The 18,197-nt window shown below is 35.1% G+C and overlaps 1 protein-coding gene across 2 annotated transcripts in view; it reads right to left on the bottom strand.

Annotated features, from left to right (window-relative positions):
• Positions 1-18,197, bottom strand: part of CDK14 (cyclin dependent kinase 14) — a 567,294-nt gene that overhangs the window by 274,082 nt on the left and 275,015 nt on the right. For both annotated transcript variants that reach the window (XM_036862811.1, XM_036862812.1), the window contains one exon: positions 3,343-3,466. In XM_036862811.1, coding sequence (XP_036718706.1) covers positions 3,343-3,466 — 124 coding nt within the window. The remainder of the gene's footprint in view (positions 1-3,342; positions 3,467-18,197) is intronic.

Below are 18,197 nucleotides of genomic sequence, written 5' to 3'. Positions count from 1 at the left end.
ATACACAGGTGGGACAAACTTCTGCATTAGGAAAGCCATAGTGATTCTAAATCATGTGTAATTTACTTATTTTTAAATGCATACAGAAAACAAGTCTCAGGTAAGTGCTTAAATATGATTTTGTTTACAAGGAAAAAAAAATAGTACAGCATTTTGACCACCTGGAATTCAGAACTGCATTCCGTTTAGACATGAATGGGTCTACGGATACATGATCATCTGGTTTACCTTGTCCAGCAGGTAAAATCTCCAAAGGACTAAGGCTGAAATCACTCATTACTATTGAATTAGTCAAATGACAAAATGTTCTTTAAATTATGTGATGCATTTTTTTGGTAATAGTGCAATCAATTTTTGTAGCATGAGTGTCATATTTGTCGTATGTATAAAATACATAGAATGGTTAATAATTTCCTATAATTATTAATGTATAAATATAAATATATATAAAGAACAATAATTTACTGGAAGATTAGGCAGGTCTGTAAGGTAAAATATCTATGTATATAAATATAAAGATCCTGGGCCACCTGAAATTGAAGGATGTGGATCAAGCATCTGAATTCCAGTTTTGTGAGCAGCTACCCTCATATAATCAAGCCTGTGAGAATTTCTAACCCTCTCTGAATATCATGTCTCTCTCAGAAGTATAGGTTACTACACGTTACTAGGTTTAAGAGACAATGAAACAAGAATTTCTAAGCGGCTGGCACATAGAATAAACTCAATAAGTTTTGAGTTTCTCCCTCCCCCCATATATTTCCTCTAATAAAAACAGTAGCATTTATGATACAGGAATTATGCTCATACAGATTTCATTTGTATCTTTTAATCAAAATTTTATGATATTTTTCACATAAGAGATATAGGTAGGACAAAGGAACTGCTGCTAAAGCTCTTTACACATCAAACTCTGAATTAAGACCTAGTGTTTCTAATTGTTCTGCTGTCTGGAACCGTCCCATTTTGACTGTCTAGCTCCTCCATCTCAGACTGTGTTTCCTTCATCTCAGACACAAACACGTGCCCGACCGCAGTAAATCACAGTTAATCGCATGTCTTAAATTAAAAGACAAAAATGATGCACAATTGGGAGAAATTGTCAGTTGGTGAATGAGCCTCCCTCATTACACTTCGTGCACAGGATGCATGCCAAGTCTGTATTCCAGGCAAGAAGATTCAGTCTATGACACTGAGGTACAACCTTTGTGCAGCGCAGTCTGGTCCAAAGAATCAAATGCTTTAAAACACACAACGCTGTAATTGCAGCATATATGGAACATTCAATACAGGACTGTGCATAATCATGAACAATTAGAAAGAACCAAAATGTTCACTGATGAGGGACTGAATAAAAAGACTAGGTCTTGGACATTAAAGGAAAAATCTATGCTGTTACAAATGATTTTTTCATATTGAATAACATGAGAAAATGTCCATGATATATTCTTATGTGAAAACTGCTTAGAAAACAATGTTTCTCTTTTTTTTGAGGACTATATAATTGGTGGAAGAAGCAAGAAAAGAGAGGGAGAAGGAGGAGAAAGACACTGGGAAAATATACAACAAAAATGTTAACATTTGTTATTTCTGAGTTGGTCATACTTTCTAAATTTTCTAATTTTCTAAAAAAAACTTTCTAAGTTGTTTAAAATTACACTTGAATTTATCTCTGAATCTATTGCAAAATGTCAGTTTTAAAGATCCATAAGAATCTTTTAAGGTGAACTTACCTATTATAATAAAAATGTCATCGTAAAATTAAAAAATAATCCCCCAGTAAGCACTGAGATACAATTCTATTATTCCCTTGGTTATACAGACAAAATAAACTTTGTAAAAATGTATTCTATAAATATACACGAAAACCAGCAAAAATAAATGTTCAATACAATAATTTATTCCAACATATACCTTATAGTATATTAACATACGAGAAAAAAATCATTATAAATTCTTACTAATTTAATACTAATACTGACAAACTACAAAATATGTTCACAGCAAACCCAACAGCCTTGAATTTGAGGAACTGCAAATCTTCTCTCCTCCACTCACCTACTCTCCCATTATTTTCTACACTGTAATAGAAAGACTTTACATCTAGCCACCTAGTAGTATTCTGATGCTAAAACCTGACAGCAAACAACATATACACACACACAAATAAGATGAAAACAAAGTTTTGCAATATATCACCAATCATGCTAACTTTTGTTTCATTTCAATTTTAGAAGAAAAGAATATACAAAACCCAAGAGTAGAGTCATTCCAAAGGTACTGAACAGTCTACTAACCTTGAAATAAGAAATAAACATTTCCTGCTCTCTTTTATTTCTCGGGGGGTGGGGTGGGAAAAGATAATCATATTTCGTTAAAAGCCCATATCTCAACCTCAGGCGTCTTTGTGTCCCAAGGGTAATATTTCCATTCCATTCTTAATGGAACAAACTTCTAATCAGAATATGTATTCAAAAATAATTGAGGCAATGCAATGTCAACACATCATGCTGCCATCAGCATTCCTGGTGTTGGGAATTGACTTGGCACACTCTGGTGTGACAGAGAGTCAGGGCAGTGCAGACACATCAGACGTGATGAAGTGAGGGGAGCCAGCAAGGACGACACAACAGTTCTGCTCCTCTTTGGGTGCCTAAGTCAGTGCTGGATGAAAGCTTCTAAGCTGGAAGAGGCCAACCTTAAAACCTTCAAGGAAGGGATGACTTGTAATGGATCCAGGCCAGGACCTCAACTTTTAAATCAGCGTCAGTGTCTACTTTTATAAAGTTATTGAGAATTTTTGAAAGAATAGTCACTTTCAGAAAGGTTAACACTGCCCCTAGATTTTTAAATTATTAAAATCTCAGGACAACATACACTACTGAATATATTTTGTGACGCTCTGAAACAGTCCCAAGGTTTAAATCCAGGTTTCCTCAAGTTTGACAATATATTGGTAGTTGTTGTAGCTGGGTGATGGGTAATGGGGCTCCTTATCATATCCTTCTACTTTTGAATGTGCTTGACATTTTCATAATAGAAAATGGAAAAAATAGATTTCTTTCAATGTATTTTATATTCAAAATTTTACTGACTTTTCCTTTGGAAATATATGAGATCTGATTTGTGCTTATGATTATTTAAGGCTTTAAGAAGCAATGTGGATTTTTAAAAAATCTACCAAGCATGATGTTGATCATAAAAAAAATTTTTTTTTCACTCCTGAAAAAATGTTACCAGGATCTGGAATGATAGAAGTGCACCTAAACAAATGCAGTGCCACCATCTGCCTGGCATTCTCACAGTGTGACAAAATAGACTGGTAATTAACTGCTTTCCTACCGAAATCTGCCAGCTTTAACTCCCCCGTGTCACTGATCAGAAGGTTCTGTGGTTTCAGGTCTCTGTGCAAAATATAACGCTGGTGGATGTAAGACAGCCCTCGCAGCAACTGAAATAAAAACAACTGAAAAAATAGGGAGACAAAAGTTAAAATCTGAACACAGACAAATGCCAGTTTCTACATACAGTCTGCCAAGTACTTGTGTTTAGTGAGAATGGGTACCCATCACTAAATTTCCTACCAAACTATTTAACCAGAATTTGCATAAGGGTATGGAAATTCCTAATTCATTAAGAAGTAAATCTGAAAATTTCTAACAACCTATTATGTCAACCCAGAGTGATACCTCCTCAGCCAGAAAGATCTATAATCCAATCTGTGTTCTATAAATTAAGCACAATGTAAAGAATCATTTTTTAAATAATATTTTATTTCTTCAGGTCTAAATTGATGCTTGAGACAGAGAAAAAAATCTATCCAGAACATTATAAAAAGAAGCAGAATTTTTTACTAAGTTTATGTAAATGTGCATGTATTTAATTCCATAGAAATGACATAAACATGGTACCCAAGGATTCACCCATTAACATGCTTTAAGGAATGGAAAGATACGATGATTTCAAGTAATTAAAACAAAAACAGTCACATGGTCCAATTATTACTGGATTGTAATTATACTGCTTTTGCACATATGGCCATAGAGATTAGGCTGTTGCCTAAAGACAGACATGTACCTTCACTAATTACAGAACAGACCCGTCCTAAAGGGAAAGGAAACACAGAAAACAGAGAAATCAAGAATTCAAGAGCAATGGTTTTATAAGAAATAATTTTAAGAAGTGACTGATGGCCTTCCCTGTTTAGTTTCATATTGGATCCTATCAAATGTTTCCAATTTTGATAACAAAAAATGTGATTCACTAGGCTTTCCAATATTTATAAAAATGTTTATAAAAAAGAGACTATCTTTAAACAATTTACTTGCCAAAATAATCCTAATTGACAGTTTTTAAAAATCAATCTCCCAAAACAAAAATAAAAACAAAAGGTTTTAAGTGCCATCAATACCGTAGTCTGTGTAATCAGCTGGTAACAAAATGCAGTTTCAGGGAAATTTTAAATGAATTAGATGCCAAGTGTGGGCAGTATAAGGATTCCAGGATCTTCAAATGGAGAAGACTGGCAACTCCTTGAGGGCCCTGGAAGCTAGCATTTCTGGAATATTTTCCAACTAACTAGGGGCTCTGAAAGCCAAGTAAATTTTTTAGAGGGTGGATGCCTTGAAATAACAGTAGATGAATTCATTTCAAAATCTCTGTATGTGATAATATGCTGTGGAGCAGTGAAGGCCTAGGATCATTATTTCCAGAATCTAAGTACCAGAAACTAAAAAGCTGTTCTGTGTTAGCCTGGATTAAATTACTGGCTCAAGAACCTCGGGAAGCAAACGTCTCCTGGACTCCTCCTTTCAATCCTTCCTGTGTAGCAGATGGAAAGACTTAACACCATCACCAGCAGCTTCCAGCCTCGTTCCTCACTTCTAATACCCCCTGCATCCTGAAGCGGAAAGCTTACAATTTCTAAGAAAATCCACATCCCTTCAGTTTAGCAGGGAGAAAGGATGAGCAAATAAAGCTGCTTTGTGTTTTCAAAAGCTTTTCATCAATCAATCAATCAATCACAAAGGCAGACCACATAACAAACTTAATTTCAAAAATAAACTGATTTTGAAAAGAAAGTCTGCATTCTGCAAGGTGCTAGCAGAGACTTACCAGACTGCGATTATCTATTTAACCACAGCAACACATTTTAGTTGAACAAGCAATGACACAAAGTGCCAGCTGCCGTTCTATGCATCATAGAATATGAACTCATTTGATCTCTGTAATAATTTTAGTGGTGAAGGTACCACTATTAAATCTGTATTAGTGATGAGGAAACTGGGATCAGTTTAAGTGGCAGAGACAGGACTCAAAACCCAACAAGTTTGACTCCATGCCCTTAACCACTCTACTGTAGGAATCTTGGCCAGAACACAAGTAGGGAGTGTTGATAGAGAAGCTGCTTCCTCCAACTAACAGGGTAAAGTCTGGGCATCTAACAGCACGGCCTTCGAGGCTGCTGAGCTGAGCCCTGATTCCCGCTGGGTGCCCAGGCATCATCTCTCTACATTCCCTGACTCCAAGCAGTCTCACGCACCCCCCTACACACAGCATACTGCTCTTCAGCCCTTGACCTTTGTTCTTACCTCTTCTCTGACAGAAGAGCCCTGTCTCACCTTTGCCTGCTAATCTCCATGTATTTCTTAGGTCTCTCCTCAAAAACCACTCCTCCCTGGAGGCTTTCCTGACCCCAGGCTTTCCCTCTCCCTACAGGTCTGTGTGAGGGGTTCCTCCTCTGTGCTCCTGGGGCAGCCGCTACATCTGTCTATCGCAGTTATGGTATTACCCTATCTCCCACAGACTGTGTGCCTTAACCACCTTCCTAACCTGGGTGCACAGCTGACACTCATATACCAGTAATGTGATGACTGAACAGAATTTAGACACAGCTGTATGAAGCAGATCCAGAAATAACAGACGCCTGGAATGGGAGTCTCTAGAAGCTAAGGGTAGAAGTGGATAGATCAAGCAGTCCCAAAGGGCTCTTCTTTTAATACCTTTACCAATTAGTGAAAATATATAATCCTCATGCTAATCCAGAAGCTATTCAAATAGGGTACCGTATTAAAGGGGATTAAGAAAATCAGTGATAGGAAAGGATGCAACCACACACTCCAACTACAGTTGTAAACATGATAAACTAAGCCCCAAACAAGACAAGTAGAGCCCCAAACATTAAGTTAGAGCCCCAAACAAATTTTTAGGTCTTTGATCAATGCACAAAGTCAGAACAAATCCCCATAGAATAAATTCATTCAGGATTAACTAAGTGCCAACCATGTGCCAGGTGCTGTCACGTAAGAGGGATGCAAAGATGAACAGGATATAAGATGTAGTCCCAGACTCGAGGAACTCACAGCCCACTGGGTATGAGAGACACATAAACAGATAACTACCACTTAAAGAGGTCTGCGCTGTGACAGCAACGCGAATGGAGTGTACTGAAGGCACAGAGGAGGGAGGAAACTTGTCACTCTGAAAACAGAATTCATTACACATAAAATTTTAATAGGAAAACAAGCATTCACTAGATGCACAAGATGAAGTGATGTATTATATGACAAACCTCTTGCTGTTCTGAGGGAAAAAATTGAGGAGATCAAGCAAGCAGATCACTAAGAAGACAAATTAAGAAGAAAAATTTAAATAAATGAAAAGAAGACAATATATGAAACAGTAAAATTATCAATGCACCATCATAATAGTAATGGTGGCAAGGGGACAACAGTATACTTCACTGAAACCATTAGTAAACTTGGTGTTTTAGAAATAACATTTTAATGTGTTTAACAGAAAATGTACCGCTAGCTAGGGGTGGGAAGGCCACAAGGAATTAGCACTGAGTTTAATAGAATGTCCCATGGAATATTCTTTGGGAGTGTTTTGAGAAAGGCAAGTCTTGGGCATTTCTTCCTTTAGGCAAACAGGCAAGTATCTAACTTGCCCATGTAAATTTTTAAGAAAGCCACTTCACTTGGTTGTTGTATAAATCACCACATAACAAGCTATATTTGATCTTTGTGAAAACCAGAGGGTACTGTGAAAACAAGAAGGACCACCAAAGAGGGGGTCACATGCAGAGAAAGAGTAAAAATCAGCTTTGCTACTCGCTAATAAAACTTGGTGAACATCAATGCAATCTCAGGTACTGAAAAAAAAGGGAGAGTAATACTAACTGAAGGCTTACACTCATTTAAAGGCTGTTCTAAGTAATTTTACATATATTTTATGATCCTGTATTTTTCCTTTTCTTTTAAACAAATGAGAAAACTAAAGTTCTAAAAGCACGAGAAACTTAAAGTCATCCAACCATCACACAGCACTTGTGAACTTTCCACTACACCTCATTATCTTAAATGAGGTTGATGCTTACTAAACGTATGGATGAATACAGTTATACACCCAATATAATCAAAGTGCTCTGATTAAGTGAACCCAAGTTTGTAAGCCTCAATTAGCATATTATGTAATGAGCATATGATTCTTGAATGTCTATTTTTGCTACTTAAAATCCTCTTAGAAATAAATAACATGGCAGAAGACAGCTTTATGTCCTGAAGCTGATAAACTAACATATTTTCATTTCTATCTTCTTATTTTTCTACTGTAGTAGCCATAAGGTCTTCCTAAGAATACCTTGTCCCCTCAGGATATTCTATTCAACTTTATAAAAGGAGATATCTTCAAATCCTACAGTACGATCACTGAAGAGTTATACTCTAGTTCGAATATGTTCACTTTTTGCAATAAGAATCCCCATGGGAAAATGCCTTAAATAGCAATGATACGATGAACAGGGACACTTTTACCAGCAGCAGATCTATCTATAGCCCCGTTGTCTTGCCATCCCCCTCAGAAAGCAGCTCATATTCTCAGGGCCATGGCATATACTTCTTGGGAATATCCTTTAATACTCTTTCTATTCCCTTCTGAAACTCTTTAGACTTTAAGTAGGTGAAGAATATCAAGATAAGGCTTTTTATCAAAACATTTAGAGCAAGTTGGTAAAAAGCACACACACGCATCATTGGACTTAATATATTTGTTACTCAAAAGAATTATTGGCACTTGCAGTGAGCAACAAATTTTATACCCCTCCACCCCCGTCAAAGTCTAAAGATGTGTGATCCGATGCTCTTTGTCTCAATGCTTACAGTCATTACATTCCATGAATGGTCTGAAATCCATGCATTATTTAATAAATGTGGTTCCATTTAGTATGAGACTAAGCACATTGAACATCTTGCAGATTTTCCCGGTTTGGGTCAACTATCTTCAAGGGATGTTCAGGGTCTCTTAGGGCTTATTAGAGTGATTAGCAATGCACCCTATGCCTTATGGCACAGCAGCAATTCTTACAAAGAGAGTTAGTTAAGCTACTTTTCTGTCACCTGGGGACCAAGGTTAACTCTTTGTATCTTAGGTTTTTCCTCTTAAAAATGACTGATTGTCTCAGATGCCCTTAATATTCATTCATGCTGTAAAATTGTATCCTTTCATTTTATGAATAACAGAAATAGAAGGGACTCTACAAATTGAGCAGCTGTAATAACTGCCATTTACTAAGTACTTACTAGTAAATTAATCCTTCCAACACTTCTGCTAGGCAGATACTATTATCTTTATTTCACAGATAGAGAAATAAGGGCTCAGAGAAACTAAATGAATTGGGAAAAGGGGCCCACAGCAAGTGTAGTAGAGGCAGTAGAGATAGTTCCCATTTTTGTCTTGCTCTGACACCCACAATTTAAAATACTGCTACCCAAAAATTATGTATACTATTTGAGTAAAGTAGTTACACATTGTGTGAATCCAAGGCTAGAAAATGTGACATTGGTAAATAAACCAAAGTTGTACATGGCTAATACATGCTTCAAATAATATGCTCCATGTTTAGCACTATATCACTTAAAAATCCACAGGATTCACAAACATTAAATTACTCACACATCAAACTTTCTAGAAATGAAAAATAATTAGAAAATTTGAGTCCTCAAAATATCTAGTGAATGTGAAAATACATTAAAATATGCATCAGATAATGATTTTACTGCAATACTAGGTCTTCTTCAACTTTCAAAAGGATGATTCATTCCACTTAGTTGAGTTTCAAATTTGCAAATACCTAATGCAAATATCAAATCATAATTTGTAATACAATGTACATAATACATTCCCAAATAGTTTATATTTTACACAACATCATTGCAATTTTATGTGTTGAATTTTTTAAAAAGAATACTAAGAAGGTTATATGGAGATATACGGGAGACAGAAATAAAAGCCCAGATAATAAAACATTATGGTATAATTTATTTGTCACTTTGGACATACTTGACAGTATTAAGTGTGCTACTGGGATGGTGTAAGACACAAACGTTCATGCCAGGTCATCAGGTCATAGATATGTCCTTTTTTGCCCTGTACTACAGATAGATCTGGGTCTTAGAAAATCTGAGTAGTAAGGACAGTTTGTCTTGCCACGTTTTGCCCTTTTTGAGTTCTTTCATTTAACTTTCTGCTTCTTCATTCTACTCCCTCATAAGTCTTAGATATGGAACATGTTCCATCATTTCTAAATAATGTAACAAAAATTTAATTTTCATTCTCTACGTTATTTATACATTAATATTCTATTCTTAAAGATGATAACTTTCTGGAAGGGAATAACTCAGAAAATAAGAGTTTCAAATACTTGGGCAAACTCTTGGGAAAAAGCTCTTGCACACTTCCTGTGATCCTTAAGTTGGCCTCCCATTCCGCCCTCTCCTCCTGCCTCAATACAATGGTGGATATCAACAAGGTGTTGTTCTAGGCACCGAGATGCCCACAGTGAGCAAGTTGACTGGAGCCATGGGAACCAGAACTGGGATACTTACAAGGAGTCAAATGGGGATTGTAAGACAGATCTGTGTTTTGCCATGTTCCTTGAAAGAAGCACACTAGCTTCTTTAGTATGTTAATATATTATAATAATATGTAATATTATATAATAATATATAATATATTATAATACTTAATATTAGTATACTAAGTAGATTTCCAAGTTATTAGGGTTTGTATGTATGATGAAGAAAATGGGGAGGGCTGAGGATGAGAAACTTCCATTTAATAAACTTGGTCAGCAGCCTAAAATTAGTATTAGAAATATTCCTTAGCTGAGTAGAAACAAGATGATCAAATTTAAGCTACTGGCTTTAATAGTTGCCCAACATAATTTTCCAATAGAGAAACTGAAACACTTATTCCAAGGAATTCTAATAATATAATAATATTAAGTATACAACTGACCTTTACTGATAGGCACTTTTTGGAACCAAAAAGAAATAGCATGAAATACAAATTTTTGCTCAACTTCATTTGTGAATGTATGCAACACTCCCCCAACTACAGGGCCATTCTTTTTACACACAATGAAAAGGAATAAATAGAATTTGAAATGGTTTTACTGCCTAAAGTAACACCTTAAACACTATCAACATGAATTGTCTTAATATCAGTTGATAAGGCCAATGCAACTTTTTTTAAAATTGAGGGAGACAGATGCAGACTGAAAAACTGACAAAGGTGATGAATCTTGAGTGTAAGAGTCTTAGAGAAAGATCACTTCTGCAAGCTATACAATAGAGAAAAATATGTTTCAAATGGAATGCAGTAAAGACTCTGAGTTTGATAGGTATGATCAATAAACCTCTCTCTCTCTGCATCTTCTTAGAGAGGTCTCAAGTAACAGGAATTTATATATTAATGAGAAAATATCTATGAAATGTACTGGCTACTCACAGGAAGGCTGAACTTGTCTAGGACTTTCAGAAAAATCCCTGGAAGTGTGTACATACTCTGTTACTCAGCTAATTTCCCCCCTGGGTCCTCATGTTTGTCTTGGAAAACATGCAAACAAAGGGGTCGAGTGCAAGATCCATCTTAAACGGGAGAGAGGCAAGGTGAATGGCTTGAAGCTTGAAACCCAGGAGGGTATCTTTCCTATTTCCACTGGATACCACAGCCCCTGCCACAACAAGCTGGGTAATTCCATCTAACAAATAAAATATCACAGGGCATACTTCTAATGACTATCTGTATTTCATCAATCTTTGGGGTGATTTCTTTTCAATCTGGGTTTTAAAGCATCTCTAGGAAAGAGTGGGCTGTTCAGTTAGCTGCCTTGATTCCTTTGTCTGATTCAAATCATTAACAAGCACATCAGCAGATGATGCCAAGCATACAAAAGACATGTTCTAAACAACGGAACGCACGCCCCACATCTTAAACAGAAATTCACTACTCAGACCCCCTCTGAACATCCAACACAATATGAATTGACACATGAATTTCACTTTCTTTTATTGTTAATCCTTCACTGTCTAGACATGGAAAATCATTTTGTTATAACAAAAATAGGATGAAAAGGCTCCGAAGAAAACTGGACAGGTGCTGAGACTAGGTGTCAAATTTTTAAAACACTCTTGAATGGCTCCATGAAATAACCGTATTTCCCAAAAATTTAATTTTCATTCTCTACGTTATTTATACATTAATATTCTATTCTTAAAGATGATAACTTTCTGGAAGGGAATAACTCTATGCATATGTAATGCATAGTAGGAAATCATTACCAGCTAAATGAGAGTTCTAACGCAAAATATGGAGAAAATCAGGTGTTATCTGATTTTCTATCTCAACATTAGAAAGTCTCATTCAGGAATCAATTCTCAGTGCCATCTGTATGAGACAGTCTTAATTTGGCAAAACATTATTCTGACTGTTATACACCTGCTTGTTCTTGGAAAAATAGCAATTTTTCAACCATAATAATCCTCATATCTTTTTAATTAATATAGATATTGAGATAAAAAATAAAACTCAGCTTTATGTCCAAAGAATTTCAGATACTTCAGAGAACAAGGCAGATAATTCAGAATTACTTTGGTTATTTTGGATTACAGTTCTTTAAAAAAAAGAGGCAAATGTTTTTACAAAAAAATCTTCTAGAAAAGTCATTAAGATGACATGGCAATGAAGGTAATTACATAAAAACACAGGAAGACCCAATGTCATCATGGTAATAAGATTCAAGCACCTGTATTTCTGGATATGAGCTGGAGACAGCATCAATTAATCTTTCTTTTCTTTAATGAACCTTAATTTTCAGTCTCTCATGCTTATCATTTTTTAAAGAACACATGTAAAGCTGAATGAAAGAGGGAATTTAGACTGTTATGGTCATTTTTAAAAAAACTGATCAATCTGTAAATCACTGAGAATTATAAAATGAAGAACTTCAATACAAGTCTGCCTTCAACTCAGCTATGACAGTCAAAACCCAATAAAATTCATAGTGAATGGTTTGTAAAGGGGGAAAAATGAACTACCTTCCGCCCAAAATTCTAACCAGTTTCCTACATACCAATTATCATGTTCTAGCAATTGGTTGTTATACCTTTAATCATCATAAATATTTACAACAAGGCCAATGTCCTCAGGCTTTCGATTCAGGTTTTAAATTGTCCTCTAAGTAATTAACTGCTAAAACTACCCATTTGTCTAAAATTGATATAATACAGACCATTAGTTAATAGTGAATATTTATTTCAGAAGGCCATACTGAGAACAGACACATTTTGTAGGCAATTAAAGTAGCAAAGTGATTATAGCAATTTAGTTAACATTGATAATTTTTCTTATGAGTTTATTCCAGTGCTTACAAGGAATATACAGCACGAAAGATAAAACTTTAACAGATGTTTTCCTGGGATTTAGTACAAAATTACCATAGACTAGCCTATGCTTTACTATGAAATCATGAGTTATGTACTCTTTCAATTGTTCTTTTCTTCCCCCTCATCCTTCAGTGATACATCACCTTTGTAACGCTTGCAAGTCTACCTGATTCACAGTAAAGAACAATCGCCTCAATTCTCAGATGCATGGCATCCCACCTCTTCAAAATAAACGAGTATATATGAAATCTAAACAAAGACACGTACATTTTTATAATCCAAGATAAATGTTTAAAATATTTCCATATACTGTCATGCTGCATAGTGATGAAACCAAAAGTCAAAACTGTCAAATTTAGAAGCAAAAGGACTTGATCGCTATGTTTTCCTTCTGTTCACCACAATAAATATTCAGTATTTATTACATTCCTATCCTTTAATGATCTATGAACTATTTAACCAAATGCAGAGCTTCAGAGTTATTACAAGAACATGCTCTTTTAAAGATAATTGCTTATCTCACCTGGTTTTCACACCTTACATTTATAGAGAACCATTACAAGGTCTTATTTTAGCTCAACTGTTGTTGTTTTGTTTAATCAGCATCTAGCACAGCATTATGAACAGTTGTTAACTTAGTAAATATTATTCTTATGTTCTTCATTTTGCATTCATCGATTTAAGTGACAATAAATATCACCACATGAAAAAAATGTTAATCCATCACACAGAAATACCCATGGGACATCTGTCAAGGTGTCATAGTCAGACTTCTTTGAGAATAATTTCAACTGCAGTGCAGATCCTAAATGTAACCCTGGAGGAGTGCACTGTCTCTAAGCAGACAAAACTGTGAAGAAAAGCCAGTGCATGATTAGCTGAGTGGCCTCCCATGGAAACCAACATGGTAATGAGGGCTGTTTGCTTTCATGCACTACAATTCAGATGCCAAAACACAGGCATTAACAAGATGCATTCTATTTTTTAACTTCCCCATACCCTCAGAGAAGGTATAACTATTATCTTCAACATGAAAATGATGAAAAACCTATGTGAATGAGTACATATAAAGTCAGAAATAACAAGCTAATTACTGTAATTTAATATATGAATCATGCAATGTAAGGAAGAGAACATTGGACAAAGAATCAAAATGCTCTTTGACAAGTTCTTAATCTCAGTGATTCTGATCTTTATATAAAATGTGGCAGCTGAAATGGATGACTGCTTTAGGATGCTAATCCTGGAATGAGCCTGGCTATAGCAGAATTCACTTAAAGAAGTGTTTTTCTAACTACATCAACATGTAATATTGATTACATATTACATTTTATAATATTACATATTGATCGTAATATTGTACTGTATTATAATCATGTAAATGTTATTTACAGCTGAGCCATTAAGTTTTATATGACTACTTTCTTCCCCTGCACAATAATTGTTTTTCCTGGTGTTAGTAACTATCTAGTTCTTTTGTTGGTTGGTTTGCTTGCCTTTGTTGAATTTTCTTTGTGGTTATCACTAATTCAACACCAAATTCTTCTTCCATCTTGTAAATCTGCTCAAACACATTTGGTATTCTATCTAACCCGTTCATCTTCTTAGAAATCTCTCCTGGAGACTTCTGACCTGGCCAATCAGACTGATTGGCTACCCTTTCAGCTCGATGCACAGCTGTTATCCTGGGATTCTTTTCATCATTGTCTTGAGGCTCTCCATCTCTCTTTTGTGGTAGCCTCTACTACCTGGTTTCCTTTTCTTTTCTGCTTTGATTTATTCCCTGAGTTATAGCGCAGTACACCTTCAAGTAGCTTCCTGAGAAAGGATGCAAGGTAGGCAAACTTTTCGACTCCTTGAACACCTGAAAATAATTATCCTACTCTCACACTTCATTGATAGTTTGTATAGAATTGTAGATTGGAAACAATTTTACATTGGATTTTTCAAGTTGTTGTCCCACTTCCATCTCCATTCCAGTGCTGCTGTTGAAGTTTAACACCACTGTAATTCTTGATCTTTAGTAGTAAACCTGTTTCCTTTTGGTAGGATCTTTCTTTGAAATCAGTGTTCTGAAATTTTGCAATAATAAATGTTATCGTTCATCTATTTTCATTAAATGTTCTGGGCATTTAATGGACCCTCTTAATCTTGAAGTTCACATCCTTCACATCTGGAAAAAGTATAGTTTAATGTTTATTGCTTTAATGACTCCCTCCTCTCTATTTTCTCCAGTCATTCAGATGGTTGATCCCCTGGACTGGACTCCAAATTTTTTGCTACCTTCTTTCTCATGTTTCAGGTTTGTATTTTATGCTCTATTTTATGGCAAACTTCTCCAACTTTTTCTTCCATCCATTTTTACTGTTGTTTTTAATTTCTGTCGCCATATTTTGAATTTCCAAAGCTACTTCATGTTCACTAATTTCTCCTTTTTAAAAATAACATAGCATTGTGTTTCATAGATGTACTGTTTTCTTTTACCTCTTGGAGAATATTATCGATAATTTTTTTGAAGTTTTCTTTCTTTCTTTCTCTGTCTAATCAATGCAAGCAACTTTGCTTCCTCTGAGTTACTTATTTGCCAACTGGGGTCTTCACTGTAGAATCGCCTAGATTCTTTAGGTCTGTTCTCTTGGACTGATCAGATTCTCCACAAAGACACTTACAACTTTCTACCTTGAGGCGTGGGTCTGATACCTGTTTTCTGAAGCACCACAGTCCAGGCTCTGTCTCATATATATATATATATATATATATTTTAAAGTTTCACAGATGACTCTGCTGTGGAGCCTAGTTTGAAGACCTCTTTGATGATGATCAAAGTTTCTTGCACCCTTAAATATTCCTAGCACTGAGACAATCCAGTACATTTTGGCAAAACCTCAAAAAGCCAAGATGTCAATAGCTATGGGGAAATGGAAACTTATATACCAACACCTATCGCTGCCTTTCAGTTATTCAGAAAGGTATAAAAAGAGGTAAATCACATCATGCACTTTTGGAGGCAAAAATGTAGTAGAGTATCAATCTGTAACCATGTTAAACAACTTCTGAGTGAGAGTAGTTCCTGCTCCATATGACTAATATCTAGACTCAGTGTTGGTGTCATATCTAATTTCTGTGACATTATTTATGCTAACTGCACATCTCATTCACAAATAAGTTTTCACCGCACCTTAGGAGGTACGAGCTCTTGCAGTAATAAACCTTGTTTAATGCCCCAGTACAACCTGAACTTCAAATAGGTAGCAAACACTAAGTATTTTAAGTATGAGGAATGATCATAGGGTGGAAGAAAAGCTTGCAAAACTTGGGTAACAGCTGTTGAAACACAATTTCAAGGAGTGCAGCCTAGTAACTGAAAACCAGTAACCTAGAAGCTCAATCTTTCCATGACCATTAAGAGATTAAGGAAAAATAAAATGTAATGGATGAAGCAGAATTTACAAAGGCTACAAAAATCACCAGTGATACTGGCAATGCTTTGTGGAATGAGCTCTCTTTCTTTATTTCACCAACAAACTTGCCCATAACTAATGACACACAGTGCTGGTGAAAAGACCAAACAAGGATAATGGAAATCCAGTGATTCCATGGTTCTTTGAAAAGGCTCAGGTCAGCTCTTTACTCTTAATCCTGTCACTGAATTTAAAGTCTGGAAATCAAAGTTAGCTCAGAGTAGCCTCTGATTTCCACTGAGGCTGGTAGGCCCTGGGCTTCCACTAGCTGGGCTCTCTACAGATTCCCCAGGCTAAAGTGGGAAACGGGGGCGGGGAGGGGGGAAGGAATTCGGAGATCGGGGTTGACACATATACACTATTGATACTATGTATAAAATGGACAACTAATGAGAACACACTGCATAGCACAGGGAACTCTACTTAATGCACTGTGGTGACCTAAATGGGAAGAAAATCCAAAAAAAGGGGATATATATAAATGTATAGCTGATTTATTTTGCTGTACAGTAGAAACTAACACAACACTGTAAAGCAACTATACTCCAAAAAAATTAATTTAAAAAATAGATAAATAAATAAAAATAAAGTGGGAAACAGGAGTAAGGATGTACTGTACTGTTGATTGTGAAACCAATCAACCCTAAGAAGAGAACATTAAATGTATAAATGAGACAATTTGAGATGTTTTAATGTTAAAAAAAGAATTATGTATTAATTATAATACTAATGTTTAAAGTTAAATTTGAACATGAACAAGATTAATAAACAAATCTCTTCATCTGTTAAAATTTCTTGCCCAATCTAACCACTAAAAAACTACCTATGTCAATGGATACAGATTTTTAAGAAAAATGAAGAGTCAAACAATTTAAAAGAAATCTAAACGGAACAAAAAATCACAACAACGAAAAAGGAGATATATGAAAATATCAACAAATACTGTAAGTACCATATTGACTCTATTATTTATTTTAAAAACAATGTTTTGTCAGATTTCCTACAAGTTCCTACATTTTAAAATTGTACAACATAGATGACCACCATAAAAACCCTCATTATTAATTTCATATTAAAAAGCACCTATAATTCATTAAGGAAAAAAACCAATCCAATAGAAAAATGAACAATATGTAAGAACAGGTAACTTGTAATAGCAGAATTACAAATGGTCAAGAGAATTAAAGGATGCTCAATGTCACTAGCAGTCAAGAAAATGCCAACATAAAAAATATTTCATTTTTACTCATCAGAATGGCAAAAATCTAAATGACTGGTTAGTCAATCCTAGGGAGTGTAGAGAAAAACAGTCCTTCTGTAATTTACAACCTTGTGGGCAAAGGTTCCAGTTAAATTCATTAAAACTGACATCACGTCTCTAATTAACAGAGAAAACCCATTAACTAGATATTCAAAAGAAATGAATATAAAGGTTTTATACTAATATCTACTCTAGAATCATTTTTAATAGGAACATTTTGGAAACAACCTCAAGATCCATGAATAAAGAACAGTTGCAAATTACGGTTTATTCATACTATGGAATAATATGCAGTTATTAGAAAGACTGAACTACATAGTCATGTATTGATTTTAAAGGATATCTATGACATATTCTAAGAGGAAAAAAACTTATACAAAATATATATATTATTTTTATAAAGCAAAAAGAAATAAACACATGTAACACCATATGTGCAAATATATCTCTCCTAGCAAAGGGAAAAGTACAGAAGAAAAAATATGCCACATTGCAAGAAAGGTGCAGATAATGAATGGGACGAAATGGAGACAAATAATTTTACTTCAAATACATTTATAAGTTTAGCCTTCAGATAAACTTTGGTATCTTCTAACTCCCTAACATATGCCAAGACAGAATCTCTTGTTTTAAGCTTGAAATTTTTGGACAATTTCCCAAGATGGTTGGTAGGTCAAATCTTAGAAAAACTTAGTCCTTTTTATACACAGTAATCCAATTTCTGGTAAAAGAAATGAAAAAAAGCAGTAG

Source organism: Balaenoptera musculus, chromosome 9, assembly GCF_009873245.2.
Source record: "Balaenoptera musculus isolate JJ_BM4_2016_0621 chromosome 9, mBalMus1.pri.v3, whole genome shotgun sequence".
Taxonomy (NCBI): domain Eukaryota; kingdom Metazoa; phylum Chordata; class Mammalia; order Artiodactyla; family Balaenopteridae; genus Balaenoptera; species Balaenoptera musculus.
The sequence above is the reverse complement of the archived record's forward strand: the minus strand, read 5'-3'. Positions and strand labels throughout refer to the sequence as shown.